At 48.2% G+C, this 15187-nt stretch overlaps 1 protein-coding gene across 1 annotated transcript; it reads left to right on the top strand.

Moving 5' to 3' along the window:
- The first annotated feature begins 8262 nt into the window (after window positions 1-8262).
- Window positions 8263-13345, top strand: LOC139568447 (actin, cytoplasmic 1-like). Its single transcript, XM_071390270.1, has 6 exons — window positions 8263-8388; window positions 10131-10255; window positions 10582-10821; window positions 11460-11898; window positions 12005-12186; window positions 12545-13345. Exons 2-6 carry the CDS (start codon window positions 10133-10135, stop codon window positions 12686-12688), a joined length of 1128 nt encoding a protein of 375 aa, XP_071246371.1. The 5' UTR covers window positions 8263-8388; window positions 10131-10132; the 3' UTR covers window positions 12689-13345.
- The last annotated feature ends 1842 nt before the right edge of the window (window positions 13346-15187 follow it).

The following is a 15187-nucleotide window of genomic DNA, read 5'->3' as shown; positions in this document are numbered from 1 at the left end:
GTGAGGGTCCAGTTTGGTACCAGTGGAGAAGTGAGGGTCCAGTTTGGTATCAGTGGAGTAGTGAGGGTACCAGTTTGGTATCAGTGGAGTAGTGAGGGTCCAGGGTACCAGTTTGGTACCAGTGGAGTAGTGAGGGTCCAGGGTACCAGTTTGGTACCAGTGGAGTAGTGAGGGTCCAGTTTGGTACCAGTGGAGTAGTGAGGGTCCAGGGTACCAGTTTGGTACCAGTGGAGTAGTGAGGGTCCAGTTTGGTACCAGTGGAGTAGTGAGGGTCCAGGGTACCAGTTTGGTACCAGTGGAGTAGTGAGGGTCCAGTTTGGTACCAGTGGAGTAGTGAGGGTCCAGTTTTGTGGCTTTACACCCCCTGCTATGATGTGGATAAAGAGTTACCTGTCTAACAGAACACAGACGGTGTTCTTTAATGGAAACCTCTCCAATCCAGGTAGAATCAGGAGACCTGTATGACCAGATAGATCCATGCTGACTGTACCTGTACCCCAGGTGAGTCACACAGACAGGATCCACAGGTACAGCTCACACCTCTCTACATCACCATGACAACCAGGGCTGTGTTTGAGAGGCATAGCCCAGAGAGCAAGCACACACACACACACACCACAGTGATATAAGATGTGTCAGACAGGGTGGTGTGTGGTGTGGATGTGTCAGACAGGATGGTATGTGGTATGGATGTGTCAGACAGGATGGTGTGTGGTATGGATGTGTCAGACAGGATGGTATGTGGTGTGGATGTGTGTCAGACAGGATGGTGTGTGGTGTGGATGTGTCAGACAGGATGGTATGTGGTGTGGATGTGTCAGACAGGATGGTATGTGGTATGGATGTGTCAGACAGGATGGTATGTGGTGTGGATGTGTCAGACAGTATGGTATGTGGTGTGGATGTGTCAGACAGTATGGTATGTGGTATGGATGTGTCAGACAGGATGGTATGTGGTGTGGATGTGTCAGACAGGATGGTGTGTGGTGTGGATGTGTCAGACAGGATGGTGTGTGGTGTGGATGTGTCAGACAGGATGGTGTGGATGTGTCAGACAGGATGGTATGTGGTGTGGATATGTCAGACAGGATGGTATGTGGTGTGGATGTGTCAGACAGGATGGTATGTGGTATGGATGTGTCAGACAGGATGGTATGTGGTGTGGATGTGTCAGACAGGATGGTATGTGGTGTGGATGTGTCAGACAGGATGGTATGTGGTATGGATGTGTCAGACAGGATGGTATGTGGTATGGATGTGTCAGACAGGATGGTATGTGGTGTGGATGTGTCAGACAGGATGGTGTGTGGTGTGGATGTGTCAGACAGGATGGTATGTGGTATGGATGTGTCAGACAGGATGGTGTGTGGTGTGGATGTGTCAGACAGGATGGTGTGTGGTGTGGATGTGTCAGACAGGATGGTGTGTGGTGTGGATGTGTCAGACAGGATGGTGTGTGGTGTGGATGTGTCAGACAGGATGGTGTGTGGTGTGGATGTGTCAGACAGGATGGTGTGGATGTGTCAGACAGGATGGTGTGTGGTATGGATGTGTCAGACAGGATGGTATGTGGTGTGGATGTGTCAGACAGGATGGTGTGTGGTGTGGATGTGTCAGACAGGATGGTATGTGGTGTGGATGTGTCAGACAGGATGGTGTGTGGTGTGGATGTGTCAGGCAGGATGGTGTGTGGTGTGGATGTGTAAGACAGGATGGTATGTGGTGTGGATGTGTCAGACAGGATGGTATGTGGTGTGGATGTGTCAGACAGGATGGTATGTGGTATGGATGTGTCAGACAGGATGGTATGTGGTGTGGGTGTGTCAGACAGGATGCAGTGTGGTGTGGATGTGTCAGACAGGATGGTATGTGGTGTGGATGTGTCAGACAGGATGGTGTGTGGTGTGGATGTGTCAGACAGGATGGTGTGTGGTGTGGATGTGTCAGACAGGATGGTGTGTGGTGTGGATGTGTCAGACAGGATGGTGTGTGGTGTGGATGTGTCAGACAGGATGGTGTGTGGTGTGGATGTGTCAGACAGGATGGTGTGTGGTGTGGATGTGTCAGACAGGATGGTGTGGATGTGTCAGACAGGATGGTGTGTGGTATGGATGTGTCAGACAGGATGGTATGTGGTGTGGATGTGTCAGACAGGATGGTGTGTGGTGTGGATGTGTCAGACAGGATGTGTCAGACAGGATGGTATGTGGTGTGGATGTGTCAGACAGGATGGTATGTGGTGTGGATGTGTCAGACAGGATGGTATGTGGTGTGTATGTGTCAGACAGGATGGTATGTGGTGTGGATGTGTCAGACAGGATGGTGTGTGGTGTGGATGTGTCAGACAGGATGGTATGTGGTGTGGATGTGTCAGACAGGATGGTATGTGGTGTGGATGTGTCAGACAGGATGGTATGTGGTATGGATGTGTCAGACAGGATGGTATGTGGTGTGGATGTGTCAGACAGGATAGTATGTGGAATGGATGTGTCAGACAGGATGGTATGTGGTATGGATGTGTCAGACAGGATGGTGTGTGGTATGGATGTGTCAGACAGGATGGTATGTGGTGTGGATGTGTCAGACAGGATGGTATGTGGTGTGTCAGACAGGATGGTATGTGGTATGGATGTGTCAGACAGAATGGTGTGGATGTGTCAGACAGGATGGTGTGTGGTATGGATGTGTCAGACAGGATGGTATGTGGTGTGGATGTGTCAGACAGGATGGTATGTGGTGTGGATGTGTCAGACAGGATGGTATGTGGTGTGGATGTGTCAGACAGGATGGTATGTGGTGTGGATGTGTCAGATAGGATGGTATGTGGTGTGGATGTGTCAGACAGGATGGTGTGGATGTGTCAGACAGGATGGTGTGTGGTGTGGATGTGTCAGACAGGATGGTGTGTGGTATGGATGTGTCAGACAGGATGGTATGTGGTGTGGATGTGTCAGACAGGATGGTATGTGGTATGGATGTGTCAGACAGGATGGTATGTGGTGTGGATGTGTCAGACAGGATGGTATGTGGTGTGGATGTGTCAGATAGGATGGTATGTGGTGTGGATGTGTCAGACAGGATGGTGTGGATGTGTCAGACAGGATGGTGTGGATGTGTCAGACAGGATGGTGTGGATGTGTCAGACAGGATGGTATGTGGTATGGATGTGTCAGACAGGATGGTATGTGGTGTGGATGTGTCAGACAGGATGGTATGGATGTGTCAGACAGGATGGTGTGGATGTGTCAGACAGGATGGTGTGGATGTGTCAGACAGGATGGTGTGGATGTGTCAGACAGGATGGTATGTGGTGTGGATGTGTCAGACAGTATGGTGTGTGGTATGGATGTGTCAGACAGGATGGTGTGGATGTGTCAGACAGGATGGTGTGGATGTGTCAGACAGGATGGTGTGGATGTGTCAGACAGGATGGTGTGGATGTGTCAGACAGGATGGTATGTGGTGTGGATGTGTCAGACAGGATGGTGTGTGGTGTGGATGTGTCAGACAGGATGGTGTGTGGTGTGGATGTGTCAGACAGGATGGTGTGTGGTGTGGATGTGTCAGACAGGATGGTGTGTGGTGTGGATGTGTCAGACAGGATGGTGTGTGGTGTGGATGTGTCAGACAGGATGGTATGTGGTGTGGATGTGTCAGACAGGATGGTGTGTGGTGTGGATGTGTCAGACAGGATGGTGTGTGGTGTGGATGTGTCAGACAGGATGGTATGTGGTGTGGATGTGTCAGACAGGATGGTGTGTGGTATGGATGTGTCAGACAGGATGGTATGTGGTGTGGATGTGTCAGACAGGATGGTATGTGGTGTGGATGTGTCAGACAGGATGGTGTGTGGTATGGATGTGTCAGACAGGATGGTATGTGGTGTGGATGTGTCAGACAGGATGGTATGTGGTGTGGATGTGTCAGACAGGATGGTATGGATGTGGATGTGTCAGACAGGATGGTATGTGGTGTGGATGTGTCAGACAGGATGGTGTGTGGTATGGATGTGTCAGACAGGATGGTATGTGGTGTGGATGTGTCAGACAGGATGGTATGTGGTATGGATGTGTCAGACAGGATGGTATGTGGTGTGGTTGTGTCAGACAGGATGGTATGTGGTGTGGATGTGTCAGACAGGATGGTGTGTGGTATGGATGTGTCAGACAGGATGGTATGTGGTGTGGATGTGTCAGACAGGATGGTATGTGGTATGGATGTGTCAGACAGGATGGTATGTGGTGTGGTTGTGTCAGACAGGATGGTATGTGGTGTGGATGTGTCAGACAGGATGGTGTGTGGTGTGGATGTGTCAGACAGGATGGTGTGTGTTGTGGATGTGTCAGACAGGATGGTATGTGGTGTGGATGTACTCATGGTGGGACCAGTACTGTAATGAATTATTAACCTCTGACCCCCTGACCTCATCCTACCATAAGCCCTCTGTACTCATGGTGGGACCTGTACTGTAATGATTTATTAACCTCTGACCCCTGACCTCATCCTACCATAAGCCCTCTGTACTCATGGTGGGACCTGTACTGTAATGATTTATTAACCTCTGACCCCTGACCTCATCCTACCATAAGCCCTCTGTACTCATGGTGGGACCTGTACTGTAATGATTTATTAACCTCTGACCCCTGACCTCATCCTACCATAAGCCCTCTGTACTCATGGTGGGACCTGTACTGTAATGATTTATTAACCTCTGACCTCTGACCTCATCCTACCATAAGCCCTCTCTACTCATGGTGGGACCTGTACTGTAATGATTTATTAACCTTTGACCCCTGACCTCATCCTACCATAAGCCCTCTGTACTCATGGTGGGACCAGTACTGTAATGATTTATTAACCTCTGACCTCTGACCCCTGACCTCATCCTACCATAAGCCCTCTGTACTCATGGTGGGACCTGTACTGTAATGATTTATTAACCTCTGACCCCTGACCTCATCCTACCATAAGCCCTCTGTACTCATGGTGGGACCTGTACTGTAATGATTTATTAACCTCTGACCCCTGACCTCATCCTACCATAAGCCCTCTGTACTCATGGTGGGACCTGTACTGTAATGATTTATTAACCTCTGACCCCTGACCTCATCCTACCATAAGCCCTCTGTACTCATGGTGGGACCTGTACTGTAATGATTTATTAACCTCTGACCCCTGACCTCATCCTACCATAAGCCCTCTGTACTCATGGTGGGACCTGTACTGTAATGATTTATTAACCTCTGACCCCTGACCTCATCCTACCATAAGCCCTCTGTACTCATGGTGGGACCTGTACTGTAATGATTTATTAACCTCTGACCCCTGACCTCATCCTACCATAAACCCTCTGTACTCATGGTGGGACCTGTACTGTAATGATTTATTAACCTCTGACCCCTGACCTCATCCTACCATAAGCCCTCTGTACTCATGGTGGGACCTGTACTGTAATGATTTATTAACCTCTGACCCCTGACTTCATCCTACCATAAGCCCTCTGTACTCATGGTGGGACCTGTACTGTAATGATTTATTAACCTCTGACCTCTGACCTCATCCTACCATAAGCCCTCTCTACTCATGGTGGGACCTGTACTGTAATGATTTATTAACCTCTGACCCCTGACCTCATCCTACCATAAGCCCTCTGTACTCATGGTGGGACCTGTACTGTAATGATTTATTAACCTCTGACCCCTGACCTCATCCTACCATAAGCCCTCTGTACTCATGGTGGGACCTGTACTGTAATGATTTATTAACCTCTGACCCCTGACCTCATCCTACCATAAGCCCTCTGTACTCATGGTGGGACCTGTACTGTAATGATTTATTAACCTCTGACCCCTGACCTCATCCTACCATAAGCCCTCTGTACTCATGGTGGGACCAGTACTGTAATGATTTATTAACCTCTGACCCCTGACCCCTGACCTCATCCTACCATAAGCCCTCTGTACTCATGGTGGGACCAGTACTGTAATGATTTATTAACCTCTGACCCCTGACCACATCCAACCATAAGCCCTCTGTACTCATGGTGGGACTTGTACTGTAATGATTTATTAACCTCTGACCTCTGACCCCTGACCTCATCCTACCATAAGCCCTCTGTACTCATGGTGGGACCAGTACTGTAATGATTTATTAACCTCTGACCCCTGACCTCATCCTACCATAAGCCCTCTGTACTCATGGTGGGACCAGTACTGTAATGATTTATTAACCTCTGACCCCTGACCTCATCCTACCATAAGCCCTCTGTACTCATGGTGGGACCTGTACTGTAATGATTTATTAACCTCTGACCTCTGACCTCATCCTACCATAATCCCTCTGTACTCATGGTGGGACCTGTACTGTAATGTTTTATTAACCTCTGACCTCTGACCTCATCCTACCATAATCCCTCTGTACTCATGGTGGGACCTGTACTGTAATGATTTATTAACCTCTGACCTCTGACCCCTGACCTCATCCTACCATAAGCCCTCTGTACTCATGGTGGGACCAGTACTGTAATGATTTATTAACCTCTGACCCCTGACCTCATCCTACCATAAGCCCTCTGTACTCATGGTGGGACCTGTACTGTAATGATTTATTAACCTCTGACCCCTGACCTCATCCTACCATAAGCCCTCTGTACTCATGGTGGGACCTGTACTGTAATGATTTATTAACCTCTGACCCCTGACCTCATCCTACCATAAGCCCTCTGTACTCATGGTGGGACCTGTACTGTAATGATTTATTAACCTCTGACCCCTGACCTCATCCTACCATAAGCCCTCTGTACTCATGGTGGGACCTGTACTGTAATGATTTATTAACCTCTGACCTCTGACCCCTGACCTCATCCTACCATAAGCCCTCTCTACTCATGGTGGGACCTGTACTGTAATGATTTATTAACCTCTGACCTCTGACCTCATCCTACCATAAGCCCTCTGTACTCATGGTGGGACCTGTACTGTAATGATTTATTAACCTCTGACCCCTGACCTCATCCTACCATAATCCCTCTGTACTCATGGTGGGACCTGTACTGTAATGATTTATTAACCTCTGACCTCTGACCCCTGACCTCATCCTATCATAAGCCCTCTGTACTCATGGTGGGACCTGTACTGTAATGATTTATTAACCTCTGACCCCTGACCTCATCCTACCATAATCCCTCTGTACTCATGGTGGGACCTGTACTGTAATGATTTATTAACCTCTGACCCCTGACCACATCCAACCATAAGCCCTCTACCTGTACTGTAATGATTTATTAACCTCTGACCTCTGAGCCCTGACCTCATCCTACCATACTGTACTGTAATGATTTTAGTGAACAACGACAGAGTAGCACCCTTCGTGGGTCTCCATCCCGGTCCTCCCAGCAGCGCAGGCAGACCTGTTGACCACGGCTCCAATAAGGGTTCACTCTTTTTGGGGGAGGCGATTGTAACAGGCCCACCCCGGTAAGGCCTACCCCTAGGCCTACCCCTACTACAGGACTACATGAGTCCCACTGTCTGTTTGATATCAATATGGTCAACAGATCTGTTTGTGCCTTTTAGCCAGCTACTCTGCTCTAGGCCGACCTGTGTAGGACCAGTATTTCTGGTGGGGGATGTGTGTTGTCTCAGTCTGGTGGGGGATGTGAGATCTGTATATAACATAGTTAAACTAATTATCAGGCTAGCGGGCAGCGGGGCCTAATGACCCTGGCCTCTGGAATGTCCGTATATACAACACAAAGATTTACACTTACTCAAATTACACCAACACCATTCCTCACATCTTAGCTGGGCCTTGCATTGCCGTCCCCCCCCCCATCACGACCTGACTATAGTTACCTTGTTGCTGTAACGTCAAATCTTTAAGTAGGTTACCAATACAAACCTACTTACATTTCAAAGGAAGATCCCTCTCTACGTTAGATATCTAACACAACACTATAATCTTAGTTTAAACCATAATCACAGTGGCCATGACAGAAACTATCGATAATACATATATTATGCCAATCATTGAATAGGATGACACCTATCCTAATCAATGAACTTGTTATGTTAGCTAGGACGTTATATTGTGTGTATAGTAGTTAACCTTATATTAGTGCCTACACTTTATTAGCCGCCTTATAACAAGGGCTGTCAAAGCAGAGGCCCGGTGTGGCTCAATGCGACAAGCCAAGTGGATACGCCCTCGACCAATCAGGAGCCGCGCTGCAGAAAGTTCGCCTTATATGGACAGGGGGGTTGCGGTGAATGCGGATATAAAACCCGGAGCCTTGGCAACGCTTTAATCAGTACGTTTGTCACTGCGCAGGGAAAGGAGTATACAGCCAGTTTCTCTTAACGCCGGTAACTCGTCCCCACTAAAACACAGGTAAGAGATGGAATATTGTGTGATTTTAAAAAAAAGTTCATCTGTCATTATTATATTTGTGTCGAAGTTAATAATTTGTAGTTGGGGGCAATTTGATGTTAAGATAGTTATCTGGCCAACTCGTTTTCAGAATGCTCATAACGTTATTGGTGTACGGTGTTTTCCCTGGGCAGCTAGTTATCGTTGGTCAGAGTTTACACAGGTTTAAATGTGCTTTCTGGTCATTTTAAATGTAGGTAACTAGTTGATTTATCTAGCTAGTTAATTAACATCTCCGAGTGGGTGTGCCAACCGGTGTCTTATCGTTGACATTGACAGTAGGATAAATTAAATCGTTAGCATGACGGGCGTCAACAGTTCGAATGACTGTTACCGGATGTACAAAACATTTTACATCGGAGTTTGTTTCCCAAAATGGAGTTTGACCGTAAACTCGCTCTGAGTGTTCAAGGATGTCTGGCAAATTCCACTAGCATTAATCAGGCTGTTAAAGTTAGGGAAATGACTTCCTATGTTTTAATGACGGTAGGTTGCGTAACTTGTCAAATATTTTATGACTGTTTTGCTCAACAGATGAGTCAGTGCTTTATGTGGTCAATGTGTCACTGTTTTTAATAGGTTACATTCCACACCCAGCCCAAGTTACAAGCTTTAACATGTAGACATTAGTGTAATCTGATAGCACGGAAGACGCTCCTTTTCAAACTATTTCAAGGATAGATGTGAAACTGTGACCTCGCCTTGGTTAGTCTGGGTGTTTATCCCGGTCCAGGGAGTGTCCTCCTTTATAAACTATATTCAGGATAACTGACCTAGCCTGGGTTACTGTCTGGCTGTTTATCCCGGTCCAGGGAGTGTCCGCTCCTTTCTAAACTATATTCAGGATAACTGACCTAGCCTGGGTTACTGTCTGGCTGTTTATCCCGGTCCAGGGAGTGGCTGCTCCTTTCTAAACTATATTCAGGATAACTGATTTGTCCTGGGTTACTGTCTGGCTGTTTATCCCGGTCCAGGGAGTGGCTGCTCCTTTCTAAACTATATTCAGGATAACTGACCTAGCCTGGGTTACTGTCTGGCTGTTTATCCCGGTCCAGGGAGTGTCCTCTCCTTTCTAAACTATATTCAGGATAACTGACCTAGCCTGGGTTACTGTCTGGCTGTTTATCCCGGTCCAGGGAGTGTCCTCTCCTTTCTAAACTATATTCAGGATAACTGACCTATCCTGGGTTACTGTCTGGCTGTTTATCCCGGTCCAGGGAGTGTCCTCTCCTTTCTAAACTATATTCAGGATAACTGACCTTGCCTGGGTTACTGTCTGGGTGTTTATCCCGGTCCAGGGAGTGGCCGCTGTCATAGACTAACACATGTCAGGGGGCGCTCCTACTATTGCCTTATATGGTGATGCCTCGGCCGAATACAGCCAGCCTTTTGTCTGGCGGCGCTGTCTGGGGCGTACGAGGTGGCACAGTCATCTACTACGCCTGTTTCTACGACTTCTCTATTTTATAACCTGACTACACGTCTAACCTTGAATTAAGCCCCTAGCCAATTGTATTAATGCATTTTTACGGTAAAGCAAATGGACTGGTTGTGGAAACGCTGAGTGACTGAACGGTCTGTACTGTTGCTGTTCAGCGCCACCTAGCGGCCGTTCACTGATAGTACGCTGGCTCAATAGTGACCGGCAGCGCACCCGGTAAAGACGTTAGTCTCATTCCTTGTTTTTATTCTTCCCGGTGCAGAAATGGAAGATGAAATCGCCGCCCTGGTCGTTGATAACGGCTCCGGTATGTGCAAGGCCGGGTTCGCCGGAGATGATGCTCCTCGGGCGGTGTTCCCGTCCATCGTGGGTCGCCCCAGACATCAGGTAATAATTAACTCCTCGTCTGTCATCTAATTACTGAAATATCACTATCTGCTAAACTGAATGTTGATACTGTTACATTGCTATTGGGACTTTAATGTTTTGTAGCCATTTGACTTTGTCTCTAGTCAATATTACACTGACTTTTGTGGTGTAGTACACTAGTAAAGGGTACTTACAGAATATTACACTATGTCATTTAGTATGTTCTGTGTTGCTATGCAACATCATTGGAACTGACCTGTTAAGTCTAATCAACATCATTAATAGTGTAAATTAGCCATAACATTCCATTGAGTACATTGTCACTGACCTGTATCTGTCTGCAGGGAGTGATGGTTGGCATGGGCCAGAAGGACAGCTACGTGGGAGATGAGGCTCAGAGCAAGAGGGGTATCCTGACTCTGAAGTACCCCATCGAGCACGGCATCGTCACCAACTGGGACGACATGGAGAAGATCTGGCATCACACCTTCTACAACGAGCTGAGAGTGGCTCCAGAGGAGCACCCCGTCCTGCTCACAGAGGCCCCCCTCAACCCCAAGGCCAACAGGGAGAAGATGACCCAGGTACGTCACTCTCCTCCTCTACCTTTACAGTTCTGCCCTCTTCCTCCTCTACCTTTACAGTTCTGCCTTCTTCTTCCTCTACCTTCACTGTACAGTTCTGCCCTCTCTTCTTCCTCTACCTTTACAGTTCTGCCTTCTTCTTCCTCTACCTTCACTGTAGTTCAGTTCCTCTCCTGCTCACTCTCCTCCTCTCCTCCAGGCCCTCTGTCCTTACTGCTGATCTGTCACCCCTCTGGAAGCTAAAGGTCTTTTGTCGGTCTGTTCTGCCTCTGCATCCTGCTGGCTGCTAGCTAGGACTAGGCTAACCTGTAGGACAGTGATTTAATGATCTAGGACTGACTAGACTAACCTGTAGGACAGTGATTTAATGATCTAGGACTGACTAGACTAACCTGTAGGACAGGAACAGTACTAATATTGATGACCTCGGACAGTGCTGTGAATGAGCTGTAGTGGTTTATATTGAAGTTACATTATGTAGGACAGCAACAGTTCTAATATTGCTGTGTTTCTCCACTAATGTATTGGTTGTTTTCCCTCTGACTCACTGGACAGCATGGTGTGCTGTGACTCCTGTCCTCTACTGTAGACCGTAGTCCTCCAGCACCGTGACTCACATCCCCCTTCTCTCTCCCCAGATCATGTTTGAGACCTTCAACACCCCTGCCATGTACGTGGCCATCCAGGCCGTGTTGTCCCTGTACGCCTCCGGCCGTACCACCGGTATCGTCATGGACTCCGGTGACGGTGTGACCCACACGGTGCCCATCTACGAGGGCTACGCTCTGCCCCACGCCATCCTGCGTCTGGATCTGGCCGGCCGCGACCTCACAGACTACCTGATGAAGATCCTGACGGAGCGAGGTTACAGCTTCACCACCACGGCCGAGAGGGAAATCGTGCGCGACATCAAGGAGAAGCTGTGCTACGTGGCGCTGGACTTTGAGCAGGAGATGGGCACCGCCGCCTCCTCTTCCTCCCTGGAGAAGAGCTACGAGCTGCCTGACGGACAGGTCATCACCATCGGCAACGAGAGGTTCCGCTGCCCAGAGGCCCTCTTCCAGCCTTCCTTCCTCGGTGAGTCTCTGAACTAAACTCTCTGGAACAGCTGATCCGTGTCAGTCTGGCAGCCATCTTGTGTTGCGGTGCCCCGTAGTGACGGCCGTCTCCTCTCTCTCTCCAGGTATGGAGTCTTGCGGCATCCACGAGACCACCTTCAACTCCATCATGAAGTGTGACGTGGACATCCGTAAGGACCTGTACGCCAACACGGTGCTGTCCGGAGGAACCACCATGTACCCCGGCATCGCTGACAGGATGCAGAAGGAGATCACCTCTCTGGCCCCGTCCACCATGAAGATCAAGGTGACTATAAATTATCAAATGTATTTATAAAGCCCTTTTTACATCAGCTGATATCTCAAAGTGCTGTACAGAAACCCAGCCTAAAACCCCAAACAGCAAGCAATGCAGGTGTAGAAGCACGGTGGCTAGGAAAAACTCCCTAGAAAGACCAGAACCTAGGAAGAAACCTAGAGAGGAACCAGGCTATGAGGAGTGGCCAGTCCTCTTCTGGCTGTGCCGGGTGTAGATATGTCTCTGATCCGTTGGTGATCCGCTTCCTCCTGTAGTTAACAGCGTTACCTGTTGCGGTCAGATGCTAGAACGACAGTGTGAACGTCTGTACTCGTGTTAATGTCCCCCCCTCCTGTCTCTCCTCCAGATCATCGCCCCTCCAGAGCGTAAATACTCCGTCTGGATCGGAGGCTCCATCCTGGCGTCTCTCTCCACCTTCCAGCAGATGTGGATCAGCAAGCAGGAATACGACGAGTCTGGTCCCTCCATCGTCCACCGTAAATGCTTCTAAACCACCGACCCGTACAGACTCTCTCTCCTTCCCATTCCAACCAAGACTCTCCTTCCCATTCCAACCAAGACTCTGTCTCGACACGCCGACTCGGCGTTGCGCTGCAGAGCTCCCGTCAGACTCTGGCGTGTCTTCTCCTGCTGTCAGTCTGTCTGAGAGCCTTCCCTATTTGGCTGGATGGACAGGATGTGATGTCGTTGTCTGACGGCAGACCATGTTGACGGGCACGACTCCACACGTCCTTGTCAGTTACAGTCTTCATGTTTATGTTCCCGCCACCTTATTGACCTCTATGGAGGTGTATCTGTCCACCCTATCCCCTACCTAGTGCACTATTGACCAGGGCCCATAGGGATCTAGTGCGTTACCTAGGGGATAGGGCTGTATTTGGGACCTTGACTCTGGGCTCTGTGTGGAGGGAGGGGGGAAATAAAGCTTAATGTAAATGATGTTATTGATATAAAAACAGTTTTTGTTTTTGTATTTTCAGTCTTATAGATACATGGTCCAGTTTGTTTTGTTATGAGAGGAGGCTTGACCATTCCTGAGAGTTAAAGGTGTTCCCCCCTCTCTCTCTGGGTGGGGGGGGGGGGCAGGTGGCTCCTGTTGTGGACACTGACCAATACAAAACCAATAAAGTGCACATGTCTATTGAAATGGTTGTATTCTCTTGTCTTCCTGCATCAATGTGTTGAGCTGGTTACTTCCTAGCCTGGATACCAGGTCTGTTTCGTTTGACATGGATTACTAGAGGGGTGGACCGTTGACTAACAGACTGGTATCCAGGCTAGATGTATAACTGCTGTTTGACGTGGATTACTAGAGGGGTGGACCGTTGACTAACAGACTGGTATCCAGGCTAGATGTATAACTGCTGTTTGACGTGGATTACTAGAGGAGGTGGACCGTTGACTAACAGACTGGTATCCAGGCTAGATGTATAACTGCTGTTTGATGTGGATTACTAGAGGGGTGGACCGTTGACTAACAGACTGGTATCCAGGCTAGATGTATAACTGCTGTTTGACATGGATTACTAGAGGAGGTGGACCGTTGACTAACAGACTGGTATCCAGGCTAGATGTATAACTGCTGTTTGACATGGATTACTAGAGGAGGTGGACCGTTGACTAACAGACTGGTATCCAGGCTAGATGTATAACTGCTGTTTGACGTGGATTACTAGAGGAGGTGGACCGTTGACTAACAGACTGGTATCCAGGCTAGATGTATAACTGCTGTTTGACATGGATTACTAGAGGGGTGGACCGTTGACTAACAGACAGGTATCCAGGCTAGATGTATAACTGCTGTTTGACGTGGATTACTAGAGGAGGTGGACCGTTGACTAACAGACTGGTATCCAGGCTAGATGTATAACTGCTGTTTGACATGGATTACTAGAGGAGGTGGACCGTTGACTAACAGACTGGTATCCAGGCTAGATGTATAACTGCTGTTTGACATGGATTACTAGAGGGGTGGACCGTTGACTAACAGACAGGTATCCAGGCTAGATGTATAACTGCTGTTTGACATGGATTGCTAGAGGGGTGGACCGTTGACTAACAGACTGGTATCCAGGCTAGATGTATAACTGCTGTTTGACATGGGATCTATTTGGCAGCATGAGAAATGGCAGTGACAAATCCGTATGCGCCATTATTGATCCAAAGACCATTTTGAAGTGCAAAATGGCAGTATTAATTTATAGGCTTGGTCATAGCGCAAGCTGGGACGTGCTGTTAAATGGGGTGGTCCCGGTGTGTTGTGGTCCCCCCACTGACTCATGGGAAACCAAGCAGGTTATTGGACCACAGATTAAATAATTGAACTTCACAGGGTGAAAGTGCATTTCCATCTAAGTGTTAGACTAATACACAACATCCAGGTTAAAGATTAACGGCCAAAACCCACTAACAAATGTTCAGACAGCAGAAGGGTTATCAGACCGCCAGGAACTATACTGTGGTTTAATTTGCGGCGCTATTAGGACTGCCTGTGAGCCAGCGACAGTAGCTGGATGGTATTAACGTTTCATTATATTTAATCGGTGTTTCCTACACCCTGGTACTACCCGTAGCGGCGGAGTCTGAGGACACAATTTGACTGATTCATTCCGGTCTCTTCATAACCCCACTGCAGATCTGCGTAAAATACAGCCGTGGTGTCGCTCTTCATTTCGGTTTTCTGTGGTACATCTAAAGATCGATGCTTGACTGCCTCTATCTTTATTCTCTTTTCCGTGATCTCCATGTCGACGAGCCTACCCGCACTGTCTGCGACCTGTTGACCAGCGCGTATGTACCAAAAACCAGACTAGACACACTATTTAAAGCGACGGTTTCTGTGACCACTATTGGGAGTTGAACATTTAACTTTAGATTTGTATTTAGGTACATGACAACTTTAATGGACAAACTATACATATGTACAGTAACTCATCACCCACTGATTTTTATCTGCAACAAGTCAGTTTGGTGAAAATGCCCAGATTTT

The sequence above is a fragment of the Salvelinus alpinus genome, chromosome 2, assembly GCF_045679555.1.
Source record: "Salvelinus alpinus chromosome 2, SLU_Salpinus.1, whole genome shotgun sequence".
Classification (NCBI taxonomy): Eukaryota; Metazoa; Chordata; class Actinopteri; order Salmoniformes; family Salmonidae; genus Salvelinus; species Salvelinus alpinus.
Note: the sequence above shows the minus strand (reverse complement) of the source record. Positions and strands in the feature narration are given on the sequence as shown.

Coding starts and splice junctions, on each gene's coding strand:
- LOC139568447 (XM_071390270.1), top strand. CDS start 10,133: ATGGAAGATGAAATCGCCGCCCTGGTCGTTGATAACGGCTCCGGTATG. Junction 10,256..10,581: donor TGGGTCGCCCCAGACATCAG/GTAATAATTAAC, acceptor ATCTGTCTGCAG/GGAGTGATGGTTGGCATGGG. Junction 12,187..12,544: donor CGTCCACCATGAAGATCAAG/GTGACTATAAAT, acceptor TCTCTCCTCCAG/ATCATCGCCCCTCCAGAGCG.